General features: G+C 39.1%; 1 protein-coding gene across 2 annotated transcripts in view; it reads left to right on the top strand.

Moving 5' to 3' along the window:
- VAV3 (vav guanine nucleotide exchange factor 3) overlaps positions 1 to 24653 on the top strand; it is a 428368-nt gene that overhangs the window by 211066 nt on the left and 192649 nt on the right. For both annotated transcript variants that reach the window (XM_069599254.1, XM_069599261.1), the window contains exons 10-15: positions 3345 to 3440; positions 6802 to 6870; positions 8516 to 8602; positions 11890 to 11975; positions 13508 to 13640; positions 14343 to 14452. In XM_069599254.1, the coding sequence (XP_069455355.1) occupies positions 3345 to 3440; positions 6802 to 6870; positions 8516 to 8602; positions 11890 to 11975; positions 13508 to 13640; positions 14343 to 14452 (581 nt within the window). The remainder of the gene's footprint in view (positions 1 to 3344; positions 3441 to 6801; positions 6871 to 8515; positions 8603 to 11889; positions 11976 to 13507; positions 13641 to 14342; positions 14453 to 24653) is intronic.

Below are 24653 nucleotides of genomic sequence, written 5' to 3'. Positions count from 1 at the left end.
TGTAGTTAATGCCAGCAGTGTTAGATTCTTGACTTCTTAAGCCTATAACTTAGAACTTGAATTAATTTTACCCCAAAAATTTTAAACTGATTTCCATACATAAAGTGAGTTTTAAATGTGTAACATTTTCTCTCTTAACACTGTGTGAAGATGGCATAACAAGTGTAAGATAAAACTTCAGTTTCTGAGGAACTCAAAATGCAGCTGGCAAAATGAGACCCATTCATTACAATAATATTAGCAGTTTGACCTCCTATTTGAGACTCATGATCCAGAACTTGTTACAAGCTATGGAACCAAGAAATCAGTGAAATAGTTATCCATCCAGTGAATGGCAGCAATTTATAAGACATAAGCTAACATGTCAGGATGTGTCCCCAGTTCTTGCCTGAGAGCTCTAGTCAAACATTCACTAACTCATTATGGTCATTGGAGCTAATGGTGTTTGTTTCTGTAGTCCTGATAATATATCTTCCATGTTCTGGTAAAGCTAAGTATGGGCAAAATGGAAACAGAAGAGTATTTTCTTGAATAAAATTCCTTCCATGAACTGGAAAATTCCTTGGTCTTGGTTATGTAATTGTCTGAGGATTTTGAACTTACTAGGTTGCTCACAAATAAATATATTTTTATGGCATCTTGCTTTTTTTTGGAATGAAATCATGTATATGTGAGCAATAGTAAAATCAGAAAATCAACCTGTTCAAGAGTTGCCAAACTTGATTTAAATTCAGGCTTTGACACTACAAATTCAGAGTACTTTCCTCAAAGTTGTAGTTAACATCACAAGAGTGAACCAGTTAATACTATTTTTCAGTAAACTTTTAAGAAAGTAGAATGTGAAATTAAAAAAATAATATTGGAGGCTTTAAAAACTTTGAATTCAGTAGTGGGTTTATATTTTAGCAAATTTTTGGAGTCAATCATTCAATTACATTCATTTCAACTAACAAATTCTTAAGAGGTATAAAAATATATTCAGTTTAGTCACTGAGTCCTGTCTGACTCTTTGCGAACCCATGGACTGCAGCATGCCAGGCCTCCCTGTCCTTTGCCAACTCCCACAGGTAGTCAAACTCATGTCCATTGAGTCGGTGATGCCATCCAACCATCTCATCCTCTGTCATCCCCTTCTCCTCCTGCCTATAATCTTTCCCAGCATCAGGGTCTTTTCAAATGAGTCAGTTCTTTGCATCAGGTGGCCAAAGTATTGGAGTTTCAGCTCCAACATCAGTCCTTGCAATGAATATTCAGGACTGATTTCCTTTAGGATGGACTGGTTGGATCTCCTTGCAGTTCAAGGGACTCTCAAGAGTCTTCTCCAATACCACAGTTCAAAAGCATCAATTCTTCAGTGCTCAGCTTTCTTTACAGTCCAACTCTCACGTCCATACATGACTGCTGGAAAAACCATAGATTTGACTAGACGGACCTCTGTTGGCAAAGTAATGTCTGCTTTTTAATAAGCTGTCTAGGTTGGTCATAGCTTTTCTTCCAAGAAGCAAGCATCTTTTAATTTCATGGCTGTAGTCACCATCTGCAGTGATGTTGGAGCCAAAAAAAAAAAAAAAAATAAGTCTGTCACCATTTCCATTGTGTCTCCATCAATTTACTATGAAGTGATGGGACCAGATGCCATGATCTTCGTTTTCTGAATGTTGAATTTTAAACCAACTTTTTCACTCTCCAGTTTCACTTTCATCAAGAGGCTTTTTAGTTATTCACTTTCTGCCATAAGGGTGGTGTCATCTGCATATATGAGGTTACTGATATTTCTTCTGGCAATCTTGGTTCCAGCTAGTGCTTCATCCAGTTCAGCATTTCTCATGATGTACTCTGCATATAAGTTAAATAAGCAGGGTGACAATGTACAGCCTTGACATACTCCTTTCCCGATTTGGAACCAGTCTATTGTTTGTTCCATGTCCAGTTCTAACTGTTGCTTCTTGACCTGCATACAGATTTCTCAGGATGCAGGTTAGGTGGTCTGGTATTCTTATCTCTTTCAGAATTTTCCACAGTTTGTTGTGATCCACACAGTCAAAGTCTTTGTCATAGCCAATAAAGCAAGTAGATGTTTTTCTGGAACTCTCTTGCTTTTTTGATGATCCAGCAGATGTTGGCAATGGTTCCACTGCCTTTTCTAAATCTAGCTTGAACATCTGGAAGATCATGATTCATATACTGTTGAAGCCTGGCTTGGAGAATTTTGAGCATTATTTTGCTAGTGTGTGAGATGACTGCAATTGTGCGGTAGTTTGAGCATTCTTTTGCTTTGCCTTTCTTTGGGATTGGAATGAAAACTGACCTTTTCCAGTCCTGTGGCCACTGCTGAGTTTACAAATTTTCTGGCATATTCATTGAAGCACTTACACAGCATCATCTTTTAGGATTTGAAATAGCTCAATTGGAATTCCATCACCTCCATTAGCTTTGTTTGTAGTGATGCTTCCCTAAGGCCCACTTGACTTCACATTCCAGGATGTCTGGCTCTAGGTGAGTGATCACACCATCGTGATTATCTGGGTCATGAACATCTCTTTTGTACAGTTCTTCTGTGTATTCTTGCCACCTCTTCTTAATATCTTCTACTTCTGTTAGGTCCCTACCATTTCTGTCCTTTATTGTGCCCATCTTTGCATGAAAATTTCCCTTGGTATCTCTAATTTTCTCGAAGAGATCTCTAGTCTTTCCCATTCTATTGTTTTCCTCTATTTCTTCCTCACTGAGGAAGTTGTTCTTATCACTCCTATATAAAAATATTTTAGGAAAGATATTATACATATATATTTATGACAATAATGAAAAGACCCACAAAGCACAGAGAGGTAGAGCAATTTTCATTGAGACTAACACCCTAGAAGTAAAGCTCTTCAAGAGGGTGGTGGATTTTGCTGGAAATTAGAGAAAGCGCATAGCTGTTGGTGACAACCAAATGAACCAAAGTTATAATGTTGGGGAAGGCACATAATGGGTCTGATGAATGGGACTTGTTCTTGATTCCTGGTCCATAGGCATGCTTGGAGAGACTGGTGAAAGGTTAAGTGCTAAGTGGAAGAAGATGCTGAAGGACCACTAGAGAAAATAATTTTCATGTGTAGAATAGGTCTATGTATATATTCTTATTTATAGCTGAAATCCTGCAAGTTTTGTTTGTTTGTTTTGATTTTTCTTTGATGATACTTCCTATTTTTAAGAAAGGGTGATCATTAAGGGAAAGAGCAAAATATTTATTGTATAATAGCAGTTTTGCTTATGGCTTTCGCATCTTTTAATGTTTGTATTATGACTTCCTTTGATAAAACTAACAAAGTTAAATTAAAAATATGTATATATTTCATTAGGAATGTTCTAAAAGAGCAAACAATGGGAAATTTACTCTTCGAGATTTGCTTGTGGTTCCTATGCAGCGTGTTTTGAAGTACCACCTTCTCCTTCAGGTATGTAACTTGAAATTGTTTGTTCATTCATGAATTCAACCAAACAGTAATGAAGCATCAATTATGCTCAGAAACGTGATATTTGGAGCCCTTTCCCCTTACATTTTTCAATTATGAGGATGGCTAAATGGGAAATAACAGAACAACTGGAAAAGTTTTCCTCCTTTTGTGTGAAGGTAATTCTGTATCTTTCATAAAGCTGTGTTTTATGTCTTGCAAACAGAAGTGGCTCCAAAAAATTTTAAAAATTAAAAAACACCCAAAACAAATACAAATATCCCTTCAACAACCAAGTCTTCTGTCGTTAGCAGTAATCATTGATTAGAATCTCAATGTTGTGATACACTTGAGTTTTGGCAGTTTAATTGTGTTAGAACTTGTGCCTTATAACCATAAATGAAAGAGAATGGTGTCACATTCTGTGTTGCTTTCTGCTATACTAAATTATAATAAGACTACATTTATTTTGAAGTGATTCTTATTATAACCCCAAAGCTTATGGTTTCCACAGTTAGTCTTCTAATGACGGTGGAGAGTCTTATAAATTTAATTTGATAGCTGTACCAGGAGACTCATTAGTTCTGCTCCAAAGAAATGTCTTACTGTATTAGTCTGTCAGCTCTGCTGATGCTTGTGAAATGTCATTTTAAAAAGATCTACTACCTGTATGTGAATATAATTCTGAATTTGCTGTGCTTTATACATCTTGTATATTAAATTTCTTGAACTGTAGCTGCAAAATTATTAGTCATTTCTATTTTTGTTCTACTGAGAAATCAGAAAAATTCCAATGCTGATTATTCCTTAAAAATGCATTAAAACATTTATGAGACCTAAACTCAAAGAAACTTAATCAAATTGCATTTTATGAAAAAATAATAAGGAAGACTTGGGCAGTCAGTTTCTGAGATATCATGAAACTAAAAACATATCACAGAAGAAGACGATAATTTATTTTGTAACTTTGGGATAGTCAAATATTGATTGAAGAATTTAAAAGGTGCCGTTTTCAAGAAATACCTATTTTGGTCACTTAAAAGATTTTAGACTTATAAAAGTATAAAATATGACCATACATTTTAGAAAATCAGCAAACTTTTTTTTCCCTTAACTTCTCTTGGGTTGTGTGATATTTTAAATTTCAAAAGTATATTTAGCTCCATGATGGTTTTTTTTAAGTAGGGAAAGTTTTATCTGTGATACCACACTTAGATAAAAATTCTAGAAATGTTTTTCCATCTCAAAATAATGTAGAGTAGAATTAATTTGTCTACTTTTTAGAAATATGTTGAATACATGTGGTGTGAATTGAACTTTTTCTACTTACTACTGTATTTTAGTGGGTAAATAATTTTTGAAAAGCCTTGTGATTTGCAATCACAGGTTTATAAAATTAAAATATTTTATAGTGAGAGTTGAAACTTTGAGAATACTTTACTTTTATTATTTAAGAAGAGTGAAAATAGAAATGAATATAACTGTAACAAGTTTATTATACATAACAGATTTGGTGTTTGTAGGTTCTGTTTACTAGAAACACTAATGGTTTTGAATTCAGCAAAGACTTCTGAATGGCTTCCATGTTCCACATTATAGTGTGAGACTCTGAACAATATAAAACTGCCCTCCTCACACTGACAAATCTCACTGTTTAGATAAGGAAAAGGAAAAGTAATTTGCCAAATACAATACAGTGTGATAAGTATGCCAAAGGTACAAACGTGGCACAAATAAAGACCTAGTTAATTATGGCTTGAATAGAGGTCTCTGTCATAGAAAGCTTCACAGAGGAGCTATTCTTGAGCTTTGAAGGAAGAATAATGGTTTGACAGGTGGATTAGAGAGAAAGGGCTTTAGAAGAGAGAAAACACCATGCCTAATGGGATCAGATATTAGAACGTGTTTTGAGAATTGCAATTAATTTAGTGGAACTAGGACACAGGTTGTTTGAATGGAAGTGAAGAGAGAGGTTGAGGGAGGTTTACAGAATTCATGTCATGAGGCATCTATTAAGAATGGATGACAGCCTGAAGCTTTTGTGGGTTTCCCAGAAGTTCAAATAATAGGATCTTACTTACATTTAGAGATTCAACTCTGATGTCAGTAGAGTGACTAGATTAGCGAGGAAATAACAGAGTAGTCAGTAGTGAATAGAGTAGTGAGGAAAGACTGCAAGGTGCAAGATGAAACAGAAGCCTGTAGTGGCAGTGGGGGTGGTTGCAAGGAGAAGGATAAAGTTAGCATAAACAGAATATTGTGTGAGAGAGAGAGGGAAGGGTCGGGGTACCTGTTAGGTTTTGGCTTAAGTGATAAAGGTGCCATCATTCAGTAAAACATAAACAGGAACAAGAGTAGGAATGTGGGTGAAGGTTCATTACATTTGGACATGCTGGACCTGAGGGTCTTGTGAGATATCAGGTAGAACTGTTTAATAGGACATTTGAGGCTGGAACTCAGGTGTGAATTCTGGACTGAGCACATTCATTTGAGAGTGAACTTCCCCACTAGGTCGTAGATGATGCTATGGCAGTGGTTGTGATAGAATTCATAGAGTATGTAAAGTAGGAATAAGGGAGACGAAGGTGAAAATCTAGGGAATAATAACTGATTTCTAAGGTGCAGACAAAGAAAGAAGAAAGTTGAAAGACTGATGACTAGGCTGACATTTAAGATGAGCTAACAAGTAACAAAATCACTGCAGATGGTGACTGCAGCCATGAAATTAAAAGACGCTTACTTCTTGGAAGAAAAGTTATGACCAACCTAGATAGCATATGCAAAAGCAGAGACATTACTTTGCCAACTAAGGTCTGTCTAGTCAAGGCTATGGTTTTTCCAGTGGTCATGTATGGATGTGAGAGTTGGACTGTGAAGAAAGCTGAGCGCCGAAGAATTGATGCTTTTGAAGTGTGGTGTTGGAGAAGACTCTTGAGAGTCCCTTGGACTGCAAGGAGATCCGACCAGTCCATTCTAAAGGAGATCAGCCCTGGGTGTTCTTTGGGAGGAATGATGCTGAAGCTGAAACTCTAGTACTTTGGCCACCTCATGCGAAGAGTTGACTCGTTGGAAAACTCTGATGCTGGGAGGGATTGGGGGCAGGAGGAGAAGGGGACGACAGAGGATGAGATGGCTGGATGGCATCACTGCCTCGATGGATGTGAGTTTGAGTGAACTCCAGGAGATGGTGATGGACAGGGAGGCCTGGTGTGCTGCAATGCACAAGGTCGCAAACAGAACCTGGTTATATCAGATTTATCACTTTACAGTACAAATAATGATAAAATGGTTTATTTGTAAAATGTTTTCTTTACTTTTTGTTTTAATTTGGTGAAAGTAGTACTAAACCATATCTTCTGAATAGGAGCTGGTCAAACATACCACTGATCCTATGGAGAAGGCAAATCTGAAACTGGCTCTTGATGCGATGAAGGTAAGAGAAATGCATCATTAAGTTGTTTGTATTTCTCATTCTTACTGGAAAGCAGTGACTACAAACTGCTAATACATATGTATGAGATGCTAATAGAAACTATAATATCTATACGTATTTATGTAGTTTTATTATTAGTGGGGAGAGCTGGGTATTTTTAACTGAAATTGATATCCTTGCATGGATTTAATTATTGGACAAAAACTAAAACCAAGAGGTATATTAAAATAACTTTTGTTATTTATGAAAGCATGTCCCCTTCCATAACCACCAGGAACGATTAAATAGAAAGGTTTTATTTCATTCTTTTTATGGCTACTGATAGAAAACTGTTGACTTATGCAAGCAGCTAATGACTTTAGAACACTGGTGTGACTTGTTTTCCTCAAGTGAGGATGTCTGCCAGGTTTATCTTCATGGATGCTGTACATCAGTAAAGTGGATCAATCTGGGTTTCTATTTCTGGTAAATCTGAAAATTAAGAACTTTTGATACAAGTAGATAAAGGCAGACATTTTGAACATATTGGGCAATGCATAAAACCCCAATTTCTCTGCTATGCTGAACTTAGACTTTGCAAGAAATAATATTTGCCCCAACTTAAAACATACCCAAGTATTTGTTTTGGAGACAAAATGCCAACGTGACTCTACTCAAAGCAACGCATAATGCTTACCCATGCCCCTGTGCGAACCTCAGTGTTAGCTCTGCTGTTTAGCTGACTTGAATACCATACCAGGAAGCAGCACACAATTATTTATTATTATTTAAAGAAAGATACCAAGTTTCCAGTTTTTTAAAGAAATTTCTTATATTCTATGAAAAATCAGGCTTTCATTTAGAACAAAGTTAGGAACTGCTTTTTGTCTGAGTTCTGTTCCTGCTGTTGCAGATGAATGTAAGAGGGTAGGGGAAAAAAGAAAAAGAACCCAGAAAACAGGAAAAATCTGGAGCACCTATAATAAAAATAGCTGGTTACAGTATGGAAAGATTAGCTAATGTTTCCTCAAATATGAGAAAAGATGTTTCAAAATAGGTAAAGGCACACGGAAAAGCAAGGCCAGCGTTGTTCGTGATCTTCGTTCATTTTCTCACTCCCTGGTTTCTCTCCTCTTCTTTCCTTCCCCTTTATTAACTCTTTGAAATTGACCTAGCACCGCTGACTAAATGCTCCCCGGAACTAAGACACTTAATTGGTTACAGACAACAGCCCTGCTGGATTCATTGTCTCACTTTTAGTGACTTTTCTGTCCTGTCTAATCCTTCATGATTGTCCTCATTCTAACCCAAGTACACGTGTGACTCCCTCAAGGTCAGCGTTTGGAATCTACAGGCTCCCGACCTGGTTTCCTTTTTGTTGTTCCGCATGGCAGCGTATTTTGTTTGTTCAGTGTCTGATCTTCACTCTTCTCAAGGGTGTGGTAAAGGACAAGGCTTCAGTCTTCCCAGCTGTACTCCAGACAGTTTTAAATTGCTTTTGAGATGCAGCTTTGATTGACTGGGCTTTCATTTCATTGTCGTTGAAAAGTTATGGCGGTAACTTTTATTACTAATGAAATTAATGATGTGTTTCTTTTCAAACAGTGCTCATCTCTTGTCTGATCTTATCGTGCCTTCTTTTTCTCCCCTTCTCTTTATTCTTTAGGACTTGGCACAATATGTGAATGAAGTGAAAAGAGATAATGAGACCCTTCGTGAAATTAAACAGTTTCAGCTATCTATAGAAAATTTGGTATGTAATTATCATTCCATCCAGCTTCTCTAACCCACAGCTTGGGGGACATTCTAGGAGTTGTTTTTGAAGAAAAAATAGTTTACCTTCAAGCTTCTGTTGTTCTAGGTTTTATTCTGACTTCTGTTTGACAGAGTCCACAGGGATGAATGTTCAGTGGCATCTGTGACACATTGCTTTCCAGGGACCTTCTGCCATCATTTGTCCCTAATCACATTGTGATACCTCTGCTCCCAGTAGTCCCAACTCTAAATACTGGATCCATTTTTTTCTCTTCTTATCCTCACCCCCATACATACTCATGGTAGAGCCCTGTTAATATATTCATTTTATGTATATTTCCTGGGTGACTGCTGTGTGCCAGCTGTTTTGCTTGGGGCTGGGGCTATAACTATGAGCAACATGATCTCATGGGTGAAGAGACAGTAAAAAGAGAGTTTAAAACTGCTCTATTGAGATGAATGCTGTGAACAGATTGCTGCAACAGAGGCTAGTGAGGGGAGTCCTAGTTTAGATAAGATGCTCAGTAAAAGTCCTTCTGAGGCATTTCTCATTTGAGCATGAAGGATGAGAAGAAGCCAGTGGCATGAAGGTCTGTAGAGAGAGGATTCCAGGCAGGAGCCATAGCAAGTGAAATGCCCAGAAATGCGCAAGAGCCAGGAGACTTTCCTCGTGGTCCAGTGGTTAAGGCTCTGTGCTCCCAATACAGGGGGTGCGGGTTCAGTCCTTCAATACAGGGGGTGGGGAACTAAGACCCCACATGCTGTGTGGCATAGCCAAAAAGTTAAAGATTACAAAAAAGAAGAAGCTGCTGCAAGACAAGAGAGGCTGGAAATTGAGAGTGAAAGGAAGAAGGATGGGCCCTGAAGTGACGGAGGAGGACCGGAGAACTGCACCCCGCAGCCTTGGAGGACAAGGCACTGAGGGATTGCAGCAGGAAGCTAGTGAGAGGCTCTTACCAGAGGGTTTCACAGTCTGATTTATGTGTCAGGAAAACTCTTTCATCAGGCAGACCAGTCAGCAAGTTGTTGAGATGGTTTCAGGAGAGATATGATGGAAGCCTGGTTAAGGCTGTGGGTAGAGAAAACAGATAAGTGAGTGGATTTAAGATACTTTCCTTGGTAGGGCAGTTTTATTGCTTCTTTCTCTGAAACAGCCTTGGTCTGTGTCTTTCTTTCCACACATACAGCCCTTTCCCCTTTTCAGGACTCCATCTGCCACCTTTCCAATCACAGTGGCCTCTAATTACCTCTTCCCGTAGCTGTGTTTCCAAAATGTGGATTTCTCCATTCGCTTGCTTTCCCAAACTTGTCGGAATTTTGTTACCTTCAGGATTCAGTCAACATTCCTTCACATGGATATTTAAGGTCCTCGATGATCTGGCCTTAATCTGTATTCCTAAACTCATCCAGCTAATGACTGCCCACATACTTTACATTGCAGCTGTCTTGCTGCATTGTAAGGTCTCTGATTTGCACCTGGTTTCTTGTCTTCATTTCTTTTGTGTGTGTGTGTTTGGTGACACGGCACGTGGGATCTTATTAATAGTTCCTGACCAGGGATTGAACTTGTCCCACCTGTATTGGAAGGGTGGAGTCTTAACCACTGGACTGCCTGAGAAGTCCCTGCCATACATTTTTATAGTTATGCCTTTATTATAATGTTGTCAAAGCCCAGAATATCTGTTTTCATAATTTCCTATCAAATTTCTTCGATGTCCAATTAAAAAAAAAAAGATTATCTCCCTAGTCTGCCATTTCCCCTTTTCCTTATAATTCCATAGCACATTGCCCAGATAGCTGTTTTCATTGTGGTGAAAATATTAAATTTACCCTTTTAAACTGTACACTAGTTCTTCACCCTGCCTGCCTCCCAGCCCCAGGCAACCACCATTCTACCTTCTGTCTTTATGAATTATTGAGTATCAATACTTACCACACTTTTGTTTGCAAATATTTTCTCCCATCCTGTGGGTTTGTTAATAGTGTTATTTGCACAAAATTCTAAATTTTGATGAAGTCCCCCTTTCCTTTTGTTGCCTCTGCTTCTGGTGTCCTAAGAAGCCATCACTAAATCCAGCGTCATAAACCTTTTCCCCTGTGTTTTCTTCTTGTATTTTTAGCTCTTTGATTCATTTTGAGTTAGTTTTTGAAAACAGTATACGGGCCAGACTTCATTCTTCTGCGTGCGCATATCCAGTGTCCCCAGCACTGTTCGTTGAAAAGGCTCTCCTGTCCTCCACCAAATGGTTGTTGGCACTTTTGTCAAAAATCATTTGACCTTTATATGAGGCCTTATTTCTGGACGTTCTGTTGTATTACATTGATTTAGATGTCTGTGTTTATGCCAGTTCCACCCTGTTTGGATTACCATAGTTTTGTAATAAGTTTTGAAATCAGGAAGTATGAAACCCTAACTTTGACCTTTTTTATGATTGTTTTACCTATTAAGGATCCTTTGTGATTTCATGTGAATTTTAAGATGGAATTTTCTGTTTCGGCAAAAAAAAAAAAAAAAAAGGAATTTTCATAGGAAACATTAATCTTTATACTTTTTTGTTGTACAGTTGTACACTTAATTACCTATCTTTTTTATTAGAATATAATCTCATTGATGTTACTGATATTTTGAATCAGTTCTTTTATCCTTTAGCACCTTGTAGATCAGGTGCTCATAAATGCTTAACACTTCTTATTGTCTGCCTCTGGGGAAATGGCTTATTATTTTTAATCATTAAGTCAGGACTTTTCGTTTTTTGATATCTTAGCCTCAAGGAAGCCGTCCTTGACTCCCTAGACAAAATTAGGCCCTCCAGCTACGCATGCTGCTTCTGCTCTTCCTTCATGCAATCACACGTTTATGACTATATATTTCGGTGAATATTTGTCACCCCGTGGGCAGTATGTTTCAGGAGGGCAGGGTCTATATCATTCTGTCCTGTACTTATTACAGTGGCTAGCACACAGTGGATGCTCAGTAAGTATCAGTTGTAACTTTCTTGTGATTTGCATTATTCCAGTTAATTCTCTCTTTTGGTAGCTAACTTCTCTATTAGGGTTGTAAGTAAAATTAATTAATGTCTTCAGTATGCCTGCTGGGATGAACACGGACAGGTTGTTTTTGAACGTGTATCATACAGACCTGAGCTTTTTAGAGTAACTGTGCTAAAAAGGTAAAATGATAAAATTTGCTCTAAGGAAGTTGTGCCTAGAAAATATCCTCGCTAATATTTATTTCTGTCTTTATGTGATTATGAAAAACTGAGACATGTCCATTTCCTATTTTAGAACCAACCCGTTTTGCTTTTTGGACGACCTCAGGGAGATGGTGAAATTCGAATAACCACTCTAGACAAACATACAAAACAGGAAAGGTGAGAAGGATCGGTGCTTATTTTCAAAACAAGTTGTTAGTATCGGGAGATTGAGAAAATCTTAAGGATGTTTCCTTTAGGATAAAGGAGTGAAATAAATGAATAAAAATAAGGGAAGAGACCAATCTATGGCTTTTTAATTTCTATGGATATGTTAGGTATTCCCTTCTTTGTTCTGGTATCTGTTGATTTCCCTAAGTTTGAGTTCTTCAGAAGGAAAAGAAAAATCTAGAATGTCAGCTAGAGTAGAAAAGTACACATTAAAATGAGAGTAGCAATAAAATAATAGTAGACAGATACCATAAAAACACAATTGTTTAATTTTACTTTTTGGTATGCATTATAAAAGAACTAAGAGTAATACAACATGTCTTAAGAATGAAGTCCAAATAAGGGCCATTTAGTGAGATTTTCTTGAGGGAAATATGTAGGTGTATTCCTTAAAGATTAGTCAGCTTGCCTGCTGTCCCTAATTATCTATATGTATGTGGTTGTTAAAGTGATGTATTTGGTTGAAATGGCCATTTTCTGGAACTTTAGGAGAATAGTAAGTTAACCAGTAGGGGGCAGCATCACTCTTGCATCCACCTTGACACCCGGGCTCTAAAGGTAGGTCTCAGGAGAGACACATCCTTTTAGCCTCTCCCAGAAAATAGTCTTTTGAAAGTGATGCAAGTAATAAGGCTGTGTGAATGTCTCATTATCACAATGTATATGTGTTAATCACTGACTGAGAGTTTTCAAAAAGATACAAGTGTTGGTATTGGATGATAGGATTTATAAGATTTGTTTTCTCCCTCAATTACATTGCTTTTAATAAGATAGAAGAGAAATATCAAGGTGTAGATTTAACCATGATTTCTGTAGCTCACATTGAGGTCATGCACCACTCAGTTTGTATTTCAAGTTGTCCTTAAAACATAGGAGCAGCATCCAGGGCAAAGCACAGGTTCCACGAGTAGACCCAAGAGTGAGTCCTGCTTTGCAGCCACTAGCAGTGTGATCCTGAGAAAGTTATCCAGCTTCTCCGAGCCTCAGCTTCCTCCTCGATAAAATGATGGTGACGATAATACCTACCTCAGGAGATGGTCCTGTGGATTTAAATTAAGTGAGCCATCTTTGTGGAAGGGATGAATGCTTCTCAAGGCAATCTAGCCCACACCTAGTAGCAAGGGTAGACGTTAACCACTATTGTTGTCATTAGTATTTTCCCATGGGTGTTTGTCTTTTAAACTGGAAGAAAAAAGTACTGGTTCATGAACAGTGCTTTATGACTTATCTGTTCCTGGCAGCAACCCTGCAGTGTGCATGTTATTCTTGTTATGATTTTGCCTGGTTTTTACCTGTGGAAACTGAGGTACAGCAGGTTTATTCATTTAGGAAAGGGCAGTGCCAGGACACGCGGCTCATTCTTTCAGTGTGCAACACTATCTTTAACTCACGGGATAAGTCAAATTTTACCTGGGAAGAATTGACACACGTTCTTCCAAGCTATTTAAATAAAGCAATCTCTCTTGCTCGCTCTCTTTCAGGCATATCTTCTTATTTGATTTGGCAGTGATTGTATGTAAAAGGAAAGGTGATAACTATGAAATGAAGGAAATAATAGATCTTCAGCAGTACAAAATAGCCAACAATCCTACAACTGATAAAGAAAATAAAAAGGTAAATTCTTGGAAATGAACAACTGTAATTTACTTATAACTTTGACTATTCAGGGAACGTATGCTAATACAATAATGTGAAAGTGAAAGTTACTCGGTCGTGTCCAACTCTTAGTGACCCCATGGGCTATACAGTCTGTGGAATTCTCCAGGCCAGAATACTGGAGTGGGTAGCCTTTCCCTTACCACAGGGGATCTTCCCAACCCAGGGATTGAATCCAGGTCACCCGCATTGCAGGTGGATTCTTTACCAGTTGAGTCACAAGGGAAGCCCAAGAATGTTGGAGTGGGTAGCCTATCCCTTCTCCAGGGAATCTTACTGACCCAGGAATCGACCAGGGTCTCCTGCACTGCAGGTGGATTCTTTACCAACTGAGCTACAGTAATGTGAGAGGTGGCTCATTGATCCAGGTCTTTTTGTTTCTAGAGATTAATTAGAGACAAGCCTCTTTGAGAACTAATTAGACAGTGCCACAGGTGGTATGATCCTCTCTAATGCCTTGATGAACATGGCAACAAAATGCACTTGGCATAGCAATTGTTATAGATAAGAAGTTGACTACAATAATCTTGATCGTTCACAGTTTGATGATAATGTTAGGAGAGGTTTTGTGGATGATTATGGAGGTATTTTAGTGATTTGAAAAACACAATGTTACTAATGAATGATATCTATTAACCTGAGGAATATTAATTTTAACAGTGGTCTTATGGCTTCTACCTCATCCATATCCAAGGACAAAATGGGTTAGAATTTTATTGCAAAACAAAAGATTTAAAGAAAAAATGGCTGGAACAGTTTGAAATGGCTTTGTGAGTATTTCTCCTTTTAAAAGTGCTTTTTTTCTACTGCATAAGTCTCTTATGAACAGTGAGCTGCCAATAAACGTACTGTCATGTTTGTAGCATGCGTAAGAGGAGTGGAAACGCTGAGCGTGAGCGCTGTGCTACTGGGCTGTCAGCTAGACGACTTTGGTCTCCTAGGAGAGATGTCTCGGTGAATTGCTTCAAAAAAAAGAAAGAGGGAGCTCCAGCCTTCTGTTTGATTTTCTTCTCATGTGTGTATTTTAATTCCTTAGCTTTCAGCAGCTTCTGAAAATTTTAATTATTCTACTGATAAACTTGTAATGTAATTGCCATGTTTTGTATATATCTTTAAGTAGAAAGACCCCCAGATACACACACACACACATATTCATACATGCAAAAATCTCATTTTAAACAGATTAGTTTGTTCCTCCTATTTGTTTTTAACTTATTTCTTTTTTGAATTCTGGGTAAATTGCTTGACATATTCAATGAATGCTTTCAGGGCCTAATTTCTCTCAGTGATTTTTCCTTTTATTAAAGTGGAGGCTCAACAAAGAGGTAGGAAATAAATCAGACCTGTTTCAAAGGGAATGGCATACAGAGATGTAATTATACAAGAATATGTCATTATAGGAGTTTTCTTTCAGTTTTGAGGTTCATGGATTAAAAGGTGTATAATGACTTTTGTTATGGAAACATATAGGTCACCCTGAAATTGAAACTGGTAGCAGAAGGTGAAATTAAGGAAAAACACTTTTGTGATTTGCTTCATTTGCATTCTAACATAATTTACCTTTTGCAGACAAATTCTATTGGATTTTTTGTTTGCTTTTTCCTTTGCTTTGTTTTTGAAAATGCTTATATTGATATAAAATGGAGATAAGATTAGAATATTTTATTGCAGTTCTTAAGTGAGAAAAATAGAACTTTTCCTTGGATTATTATCTCTAAAATTCTGAAAGATAAGATTGTGCAGCTAAAATAATTTTAACCTTATAGGCAATTCTGGGTTCAGCAATAACCCTTGTCAGGAACTGGCTGCATAGTCTTAGCCAATTTATTTAACCTCTCAGAGCCTCAGTTTCCTCCTTTGTAAAATAAGAATAATGATATTTTGAATTCCAGATACTATGTGTCAAGCAGTATGGTGGCCAGATAGTACAACAGCAGGATATGGTGTGAATAGCAAGCGTTATCTGTTGTTATCACTGTTATTTAATATTGCTTTGTATTTCTTATCCCTATACCCCTAGGGACTTACAATATCAGAATACATCTTTCAGTATACTATTATAGTTTTTTTATGTATTGTTATTGATTATAGTAATTAAAAGATCTTAGTATTTGCATGCATCCATAAAATGACTATTGTATAGGGACCTCTCTGGTTCGGAGCACAAGTGATGTAGTTGGTGACCTCCGCCCATTCTCTGATGAGCTGTGGGCTACATTATAAACCAAGTGTGCTGTTCTAGAGAGGTTTCAAGTGATAGGCAGTATTTGGACTTGAGCAGTTGGAACTGGGGTGACAGGATGTGGGGTTGCTGATTATGTGCAAAGGCAGAGTTGACCTTAACACCCCTTTGCTCTTGTGGGAAGGATGCTATGCTGGTATTTTCTTATGGGTTCTGCTTGTTTAATCTTTACATGAGTGAAGGAATTTCTGCAGAGGAGAAACGTTAAATTTGTTATCCAGAGTCAGCAGACTCCTTGGACTGTATTGATAGGTGTATCACTTAATATTTTGTTCACTTGCTGTAAATCAATCAGACAGCTAAACTCTGGATACATGAGACTCAACAAGACGGGTGCTTATCTCTTTTCTTCCTGGAAGGGAATCTGGGGTAGGTGGACAGGGGTAGGATACTGGCTCTCTGGGTATTGTCGGGAAGCCAGGCTCAGATCTTCCTGCTCTGCCATTGTCTGCATGGCTTTTGTCCTCAGTGTTCAAACCTTGTTGTCTAAGATAGCTGGAGCTCCAGCTATAAAATCTACATTCTAGGCAGCAAAAGGTGATCCCCACTTTCAAGGATCCTGTGAAGAAGCACCATAAACTTTTGGTAAATAATACTGGCCAAAACTTGGTCATGTGGCTGTATCTGACAAGGCAGTCTGGAAAACGCAGTCTTCATTCTGGGCAGGAGTAAGCTTGGCTATGAACCAGGCTTCTCCAATTATGAAAGTAAGGAGAAGTGGGTACTTGTAGGCGACTCTCAGTCCCTGCCTTAAAGGTGTATACATGCAGGAAGGATTTGGAGTTACTCCTTGGAAGAAAAGTTATGACCAACCTAAATAGCATATTGAAAAGCAAAGACATTGCTTTGCCAACAAAGGTCCGTCTAGTCAAGGCTATGGTTTTTCCAGTGGTCATGTATGGGTGTGAGAGTTGGACTGTGAAGAAGGCTGAGTGCCGAAGAACTGATGCTTTTGAACTGTGGTGTGGGAGAAGACTCTTGAGAGTCCCTTGGACTGCAAGGAGATCCAACCAGTCCATTCTGAAGGAGATCAGCCCTGGGATTTCTTTGGAAGGAATGATGCTAAAGCTGAAACTCCAGTACTTTGGCCACCTCATGCAAAGAGTTGACTCATTGGAAAAGACTCTGATGCTGGGAGGGATTGGGGGCAGGAGGAGAAGGGGACGACAGAGGATGAGATGGCTGGATGGCACCACCGACTTGATGGACGTGAGTCTGAGTGAACTCCGGGAGTTGTTGATGGACAGGGAGGCCTGGTGTGCTGCAATTCATGGGGTCACAAAGAGTCGGACACAACTGAGCGACTAAACTGAACTGAACTGAACTGAACTGAACTGAAATTGTTTTACCACAAGCAAGATGGCTGCATCACACACAGGAAAGCTGGGTGGAAGTCTTTACTGTGAGCGTCATCTAAGCACCTCAGCAATGTAATTAAACATCCATCATGACTATTTTCTTTCCAGAGTATCCCTGGCTGCCCATGCAGATGATACCTTTTCTTGAAAATTGCTCAAAGTTGAGGGCTTCCTTAAGCAGAGATTATGCCGCATATGGCATGTGAATTAAAATTAAGCAAAATAAAATTAGGATTTTATTCGAGCATCAGATGGCCCATTATTTTATTTCCCCCCTTCTCTATTGAAGCTTGTTATGCAGGAAAGCCCTGCTCCCAGCTTTGTAAAACAGGTCTTGCTTGTCTTGTGCTCAGTCAGAAACATAGAATAATCTAGGTAAGTCTGGGCTTAAAATTTTGCTTATGGCTCAAATTTTTCTATTTTACCCATTATCTAAAGTTCTAGTACTCTTATTCTGTAAGCCATGGAGAAAAAAAGAAAACTAAGAAGTCCTGCAGCCTTCTTGATAATACATGATAAACAGCAAGCCTTGTGTCTTGACACAGACCATTTCTTCAAGTATCTTGGCATTAACAGGGGTCCTGTAAGTCCCCCTACAGCATTCTGGAGTGTTGTTTTAAGGAACTTGGGGGAGGGAGGCGTTGGTGGGGGGGTTGCAGGAAATCAAAGGAGGTGATATTTTAAGACTGATGAAATGCTTGCCAGTTCTATTTACAGAAGATGGCAGCTCTGCTGTTTATAGGATGATTGGATCATTTTTATTTAAAAAAATTGCAAATCACCTTTAGGGAGTTTAAAATACTGCTCTTAATTTAGAATATTAAAAAGGATCATAGAAAAGCACGAACACCAATAAACAGTATCTGGTAAACAGAAATCATCTCCCCAGAGCTGACCTAAATCACAGCATCTGTCTTTTCCCTAGCACTCCCCCAAGCCCACTCAGAAGTCAGATTTTCTGACCTTCTTTGGCCATAGCCACATCCAACATTTAAAATTCGCAGTGGACCACAGCAGAACTTGGCAAATCTCCGGAAGAAAGACTTCACAGAGAGAAAAGCAGCAGTGACCCACTTGGATAGGGCAGGAAGAAGGAATTTTTTTTTCTTTTTTTCTCCTGTGAGATGTGGTAGCAGGGCCGATTGCTCTTGAGAGTGGTGAAGCAGTTTTTGAATCAAATAATGTTCGAGAGCTATAGTTCTTGGGATCCCACTCTGAAAAATCCATTTAGATCTTTAGAAGCCTGATTGATACACCTTATTTATTCTTATTTCCAAAAGGGCTGTCACTCTCTCACACAGTTCCACTTAGTTATGTGTGCATTAGGATGGCAAATGTATTTATTAGCTTAAGCTAGTTTTCCCAATAATGTCAGTAAGTGCAGATGTGAACACTGCCCATAGCCATGTTAAAAATATTGTTAGAAAGCTGCACTTGCTTGGTGATGCACTGGTAAAGAATCCACCTGCCAATACAGAGGCCACTGATTCGATCCTTGGTCCAGGCAGACCCCACGTGCCGTGGGGCAGCTAAGCCGGTGCACCGCAGCTACTGAGCCCAGTGCTCTAGAGGCTGTGCTGCAGCGTAGGAGCAGCCGCTGCAGTGCAAAGCCTGTGCGCTGCAACTAGAGGGAGACCGTGCACAGTGACGAAGACCTGGCACAGCCATAAAAAAGTAAACAGATAAATACAAGGTGTTAGGAAGCTCTGGACATGTTTTCCCCAAATCCCTTAAATCAGATATTTTTAATGTTTTCTCCTGTTAGATTTACATTAATAAACCCTGTCATACTCATTTTGTAGCTCAGGGAACGAGCAATTGCTGGAATATTTCAGCACATTTGTACAAGTTCAATGCTATATCATTTACAATAGGGTTCAGGATCTTAGTTCACAGCATTTTCTTTATCCAGGAAGTGCTAAAATAAGCACCCAGACTCAAATCCTGTTATCTAAAACTGGAGCCAGGTTTCTTTCTTTTTTTCTTTTTTTTTTTTTTTCCCCACTGTGACTAGGAATCGGAGGATCCCACAGTGTCCTTACATGTTCCAGAAATAAGTCCAAGTTGGGTAAAATATGATATAAAAGAATTCAATAATAGAATAAGAAGACTTTTAAAAGGAAGAGTTAAAGAAAGAAAAAGTAGAATGAGGGAAAATGCATTGCATATGGTAGCAAGTGGTAGATTCTGAACCAGCCTCTGTAATATTTAATTGAAGGGAACGGAAAGGTCCTTTTGCCTGCAATTTCTTCTGACTTGACCCAATTTTTGAAATTCTAGCAATTTATGTTTACTCCCTTGAATAAGGAAGGCCCCCTGGAAGATGCATATGACATGATCACCCTACTATCTAAGATTTCTTCACTGTGTGCCATATGCCAGTCACAGTGCCACGTGGCTCATCTAAGGAAAAATAACATAGGGACCAGTAATGTCTGCTAATAGATGGGCCCACGGTAGGTATCTGTTAAATGTTAAGACTAATGGGAGTGAGGAGAAATGAAGGAAGAGGGTGTATGGAAATTCCGGAGCTGGGGAGAGGCTCTGGGACAAGGCTTCATTGTCATCTGTGGGGGACAGCCCCAAGTTTCATTTCCCAGGATGAACCCCTGAAAGGCAGCGTTCTCCTGTATGGGGTGGGAGCAGGGATGAAACTCCATCCATGAAACTCCACCAGTCGAGTTTAATCTGAGCCACAGTGTGTCCTTCTAATTTATTCCCCATTTACTTCCAGAAGGAATTTGAGGTCACTCACCATAAAAAGCACACATGCCATGGAATTAAAAAGAAAAATTTAAATAATCAGAGGTCACACAGAACAGTGTTTCAAAGCATTTCCTCAAATTCTGGCTCCACTAAACAAGAACATTTTCTTGAAATTCACTTTTTGGAGTTTGATTATGAAAGCAATGCATATGTTTTTCACATTTTAAGTAGAAAATTATATTTTATCCCATATAATTAGTTTTAATCTAAAGGTATTGCTCAGATATTCTGAATACCAGAGGGGTAATTATCAAAGGAAATTGCATTTATTCTCCAAATATTTATTGAGCACTTTGCCTTGTTGCCAGACACCGTTGGAAGCCCTGGACATATAGCACTGAGAGAGCTATTGCAGTTGAATTTAATTACTGTAGCTTCTAAATGCAATAATGTTCAGTTAATATATAATGGATTGAATTTCAAGACCGAACTCTTGATATTTCTATCCAAATAGTCTCTTCCTCCCAATCCCATCTATTCATGTATAATTAGATGGAAGGTCAAGATTTGCCTTTCCCCTCCACATGTAGTCAATTTCTTACCAGTCTCTGCAGATGAAAGTTGACCTCTTGTTTTTAATCTTCACCCTTACCTCCCTGGTTTAAGCCTTCCATGTCTCTGATTAGCTTTTGCATTCCCTGACAGCTCCTTATCAGTCCCTTTTTCAAGAAGCTTCCAGGGTAATCTGCTGTGTCCTGCCCTACTTAAGATCCATTATTAGCTATTTATGGCACTTCGTATACTATCAAAATTTTTACCAGGACCTCAGAAGGCGCTGCATGGTGTTTTATGCCACCCATCTCTTCAGCCACAACTCACACCTGTTTCCTGTAGCCAGATTAAGTGTGTTTCAGTGTTTGGAGAATATGCACAGACCTCAGGCATTCAGCTGTGAGGTTTCCTTACCAGGATAGTCTTTCCGCTAGCTCCTTGAGTAGCTGCTGCTTTATCCTACCGATCTTGGCTTTAAATATCACTTTGTGAGAGAGATCTCTTCTGACCACTATGCTAAATGAGTAACCTTACCCCCGCTAGTCTTCTCTCACAATCATAATTGTATGGTCAGACAAAAACTATCTAAGTGTAGCATTTGTAGACCTGAAATCTCCTCCTTGTTAAAGATGTCTGTTACCTCCCTGCCCTATTTTGCCTATATTTTCTCCTCCTAAAGAATAAGGATTTTTTATTGCTTATTAGAAGAGAAGCTAAATTGAATTACAATGGATAATGCTGGGACAAGGGGAAAAGAAAGCTTCATGGGTCTGGGAATGGGAAGTTTTAGGTTTTGAGTGAGTGAGGCTCTGAAATAGTTATGGGGTCTGAGGGTTTTGGCGAGGGGAAAAGGGACTTTTGAAATAAATGCATTTCCATAGACTGTGAATCATAGTCCTTTTGGTGTTCTTTGAAATGTTAAGAAAAGAATGAAATTGCCATTGGTCTAATTTGGTTGCCCTGTGTTTATAGTTAATGTCCCAAGGCTGAGTTGCCTGGGCCCTTGGGTTCATGGCATCACTATTAAATCTGTGTGTTTCCTGGCTGTTCTTCTAGTGGACTAAAAACACCAAGAGGGCAGGGATCTTGTCACTGTTACTCTCACCCATGATCATGCCGGGCACATGGTGGATAATCATAGTTCTTATTGTAAATCTGAAATTTTACTAAGTTTCCTGAGAACAGAGGCAATTAAAAAAAAAAAAACTCGATGAATTAGGAAATTCTTACTATCCAGCAAAATATCACAATAGTCCTCAAGGGAAAGAGACTTTTACTAGTATGATAAAGACTTTAATAGTCTTCCCTAGTAGAATTGACTAGTAGAATTGTCATCCTAGTAAAGGTAAAGCTTTTCTAGTATGGTAATTCTAATGTTACTAGTATGATAATTCCAATGTGGATTCTTAGGTAAGAGACACTGAAAAACATGTTCTCTGCCAGCAGCATTAGAGTTTTTGAAGTTGTAGAAGTTGATGTCATATATCATTTTTTCCTTAAGTAAGCCTTCAAAAATGAGGTTGCTGTGTTTTGAAGGCAGTTGTATAGACACCTAACCTGATGCTTCCTGGCTGTTTCTTTTTGTCCTTCTGGATATGTGCCTTTTTGGTAGTCTGACTTGATGCTTGAATGGAACTTAGAGAACCAAGCAGAATGGCTGATTTTCATATCACCTATATTCTTTCAAGTAATATTGATCTGATCCATACTTCTGCTAAAAACTGCAGAGCAATATGCAAGTCATATGCTATTGGAGGCCTCCTTGCCTCTAGGAGACGCAGGGGCTATAGAACTTGAACCATTTTCAAGATCTGAGGTGCTCAAAGCCAGCCACTTCCTTTTATTTCTCTCTGTCCCCACTCCTGATTCCTGTGACCTGCACAATTTTTTTTTTCATCTGTCAGACTCAGAAGAGAGGCTTCACTCCTTTTCCATTTTGCACCTGAAGTCCAGTCACCATGTACATTTCATGATCCTGATGGGTATCACAGGGGAGACTCTTCTTATGCCTGTCCCCTCTGCCATTTCCCTGGTCTCTCTAACCCTCTCAGTGGCACCTGGAGTGTGACCCTCCCCACCATACGCTGCTCCCCATGACGGACCATGATGCCTGACCTCACTGCTTCTCCTGTGAGGAGTGGCTACAGGTCAGAGAGAGCCCTCCGCTAACCATTGTGGGATTTGGAGGAAGAAAACTGGGGGACTTTGCACATCAGTTCAGGTTTAAGAGATCTGGTGAGTGTCCCAAGAGAGGTGGCCTTTGTTGTTGATTGATGAGAGGCCCATGTTTAAGATATCAAAGATTTGGCAGCAGATTTGACATTCTATTGTGCAAATACAAAAGACTGACTTTGTTTATATTTTGGTCCATTGAATATTCCTCCAGTATCTACACAAAGCTAAAGAGGAGAATCTATAGCAAGTCCAAACCACTGCTACTGTGACTACCACTACTACACCAGCATTAATACATTACTGGGATATAATACTGATTCTCTCTCTCCTTCCTTTCCTCTCCGTCCTCGTCTTTATTCTCTGCATTAAGAGGTCTGTTGGGTTCTTCTTAAATATATAAATAAGTGTCTGTTGAGACTGTGAATTTCATCTCTTGGAACAGGGGCCAGAAAGTAAATATCTTCAGCTTTTTGGACCATGTGGTATCTGTCATGACTCCTCAGTTCCATCACTGTAATAGTAACTAGTGTAATAATAACATAGCCATAGATAATACATAAGTGAATGCATGTGGTATATTTCAGCAAGAGCGATCATGGGCTGTAGTTAGTGACCCTTGTCTTACAGCACAGAGGTGATGATATTTAGGCCTAGGGAGTGTAGTGAGTATGTGTTACCACCAAAAGATCTCCGCTGTGTTGGTGCCACACAGTGGCTTTTTGTAGAAGTATGATTTTCTCAGTAGAACAAATTCTTGTTTAGGTCATCATGACGGTTTAGCTACAAAATATTCTCTACTCCACCAAAACCAGAACAGAGACACCTGGATGAATTCTATTAATATACATTTGGCATTGTTTTGTACTGTTCTGCTGCTGCTAAGTCGCTTCAGTCGTGTCCGACTCTGTGCGACCCCATAGACAGCAGCCCACCATGCTCCTCTGACCATGGGATTTGCCAGGCAAGAGTACTGGAGTGGGTTGCCATTGCCTTCTGCATTGTACTGTTCAGTTGAATATAAAAAATGCAATTCAGGTATCTGGTTTCATTAAGCTACATTATGTGGTTTATTGGAAAGGACTGTGAGGTCCCAAGAATCCAGGCCAGTAGCAGCAACAAGGTGAGCTGGTCTTTGCTCAGCAGTCGACCCCATCAGCAAGGATTGTTTTCTAGTCAGTGATGATTCTTTGTGCTCTTAGAGTATTTTCTTCTTACTAGGAGTGCCACTTGTGCCTGTTATTTATTCCAGAATTCCCTCTTTGGAGAGCTCACTGAGAAAGATGAGAAAGTGCGAAGGCAGGCTGTGGTGGTGTCAAGAGGTGACCCAAGGGTGAGCCCTCTGAGCTAGCTGTGTGTAGGGGTGACATTTGACTATGATAACACCTGCTTTGGTATTTTCTTGGTGTTTAAACCCCATCTCTCTCTATTTGGAAACTGGTAACCCTACAGGCATGGCACTTCCCAGGTGGCTCAGTGGTAAAGAATCTGCCTTCCAATACAGGAGACACCGGTTTGATCCCTGGGTCAGGAAGATCCCCTGGAAGAGGAACTGGCAACCCACTCTAGCATTCTTGCCTGGAAAATTCCATGGGCAGAGGACCCTGGCCGGCCACAGTCCATGGGGGTCGCAGAGTCGGACATGATTGAGCAGCTGAGCACGTACACGACCTTACAAGCACAATTACCAAAGTATCAGCTTATAAAGCATCTCTAAATTTGTCTACTCACATGCTTTTCTGGTTTCTGGAGAAATTATTCACTCTAAAAACAACCTTTTATTCTTTCTTCTTAAAAGGCTTTTGTTACCAGTTTTTAATATGAAGAATTTGTTTATGAATATGAAACCCACGCGGACATGATCCATCGTCCTCAGGCTGTGCTGAGCCTCCTGCTACTGACCTATTCACATTAATCTCCCAAGTTGAAGGCAGCACAGCT

Source organism: Ovis canadensis, chromosome 1 (genome assembly GCF_042477335.2).
Source record: "Ovis canadensis isolate MfBH-ARS-UI-01 breed Bighorn chromosome 1, ARS-UI_OviCan_v2, whole genome shotgun sequence".
Classification (NCBI taxonomy): domain Eukaryota; kingdom Metazoa; phylum Chordata; class Mammalia; order Artiodactyla; family Bovidae; genus Ovis; species Ovis canadensis.
The sequence above is the reverse complement of the archived record's forward strand: the minus strand, read 5'-3'. Positions and strand labels throughout refer to the sequence as shown.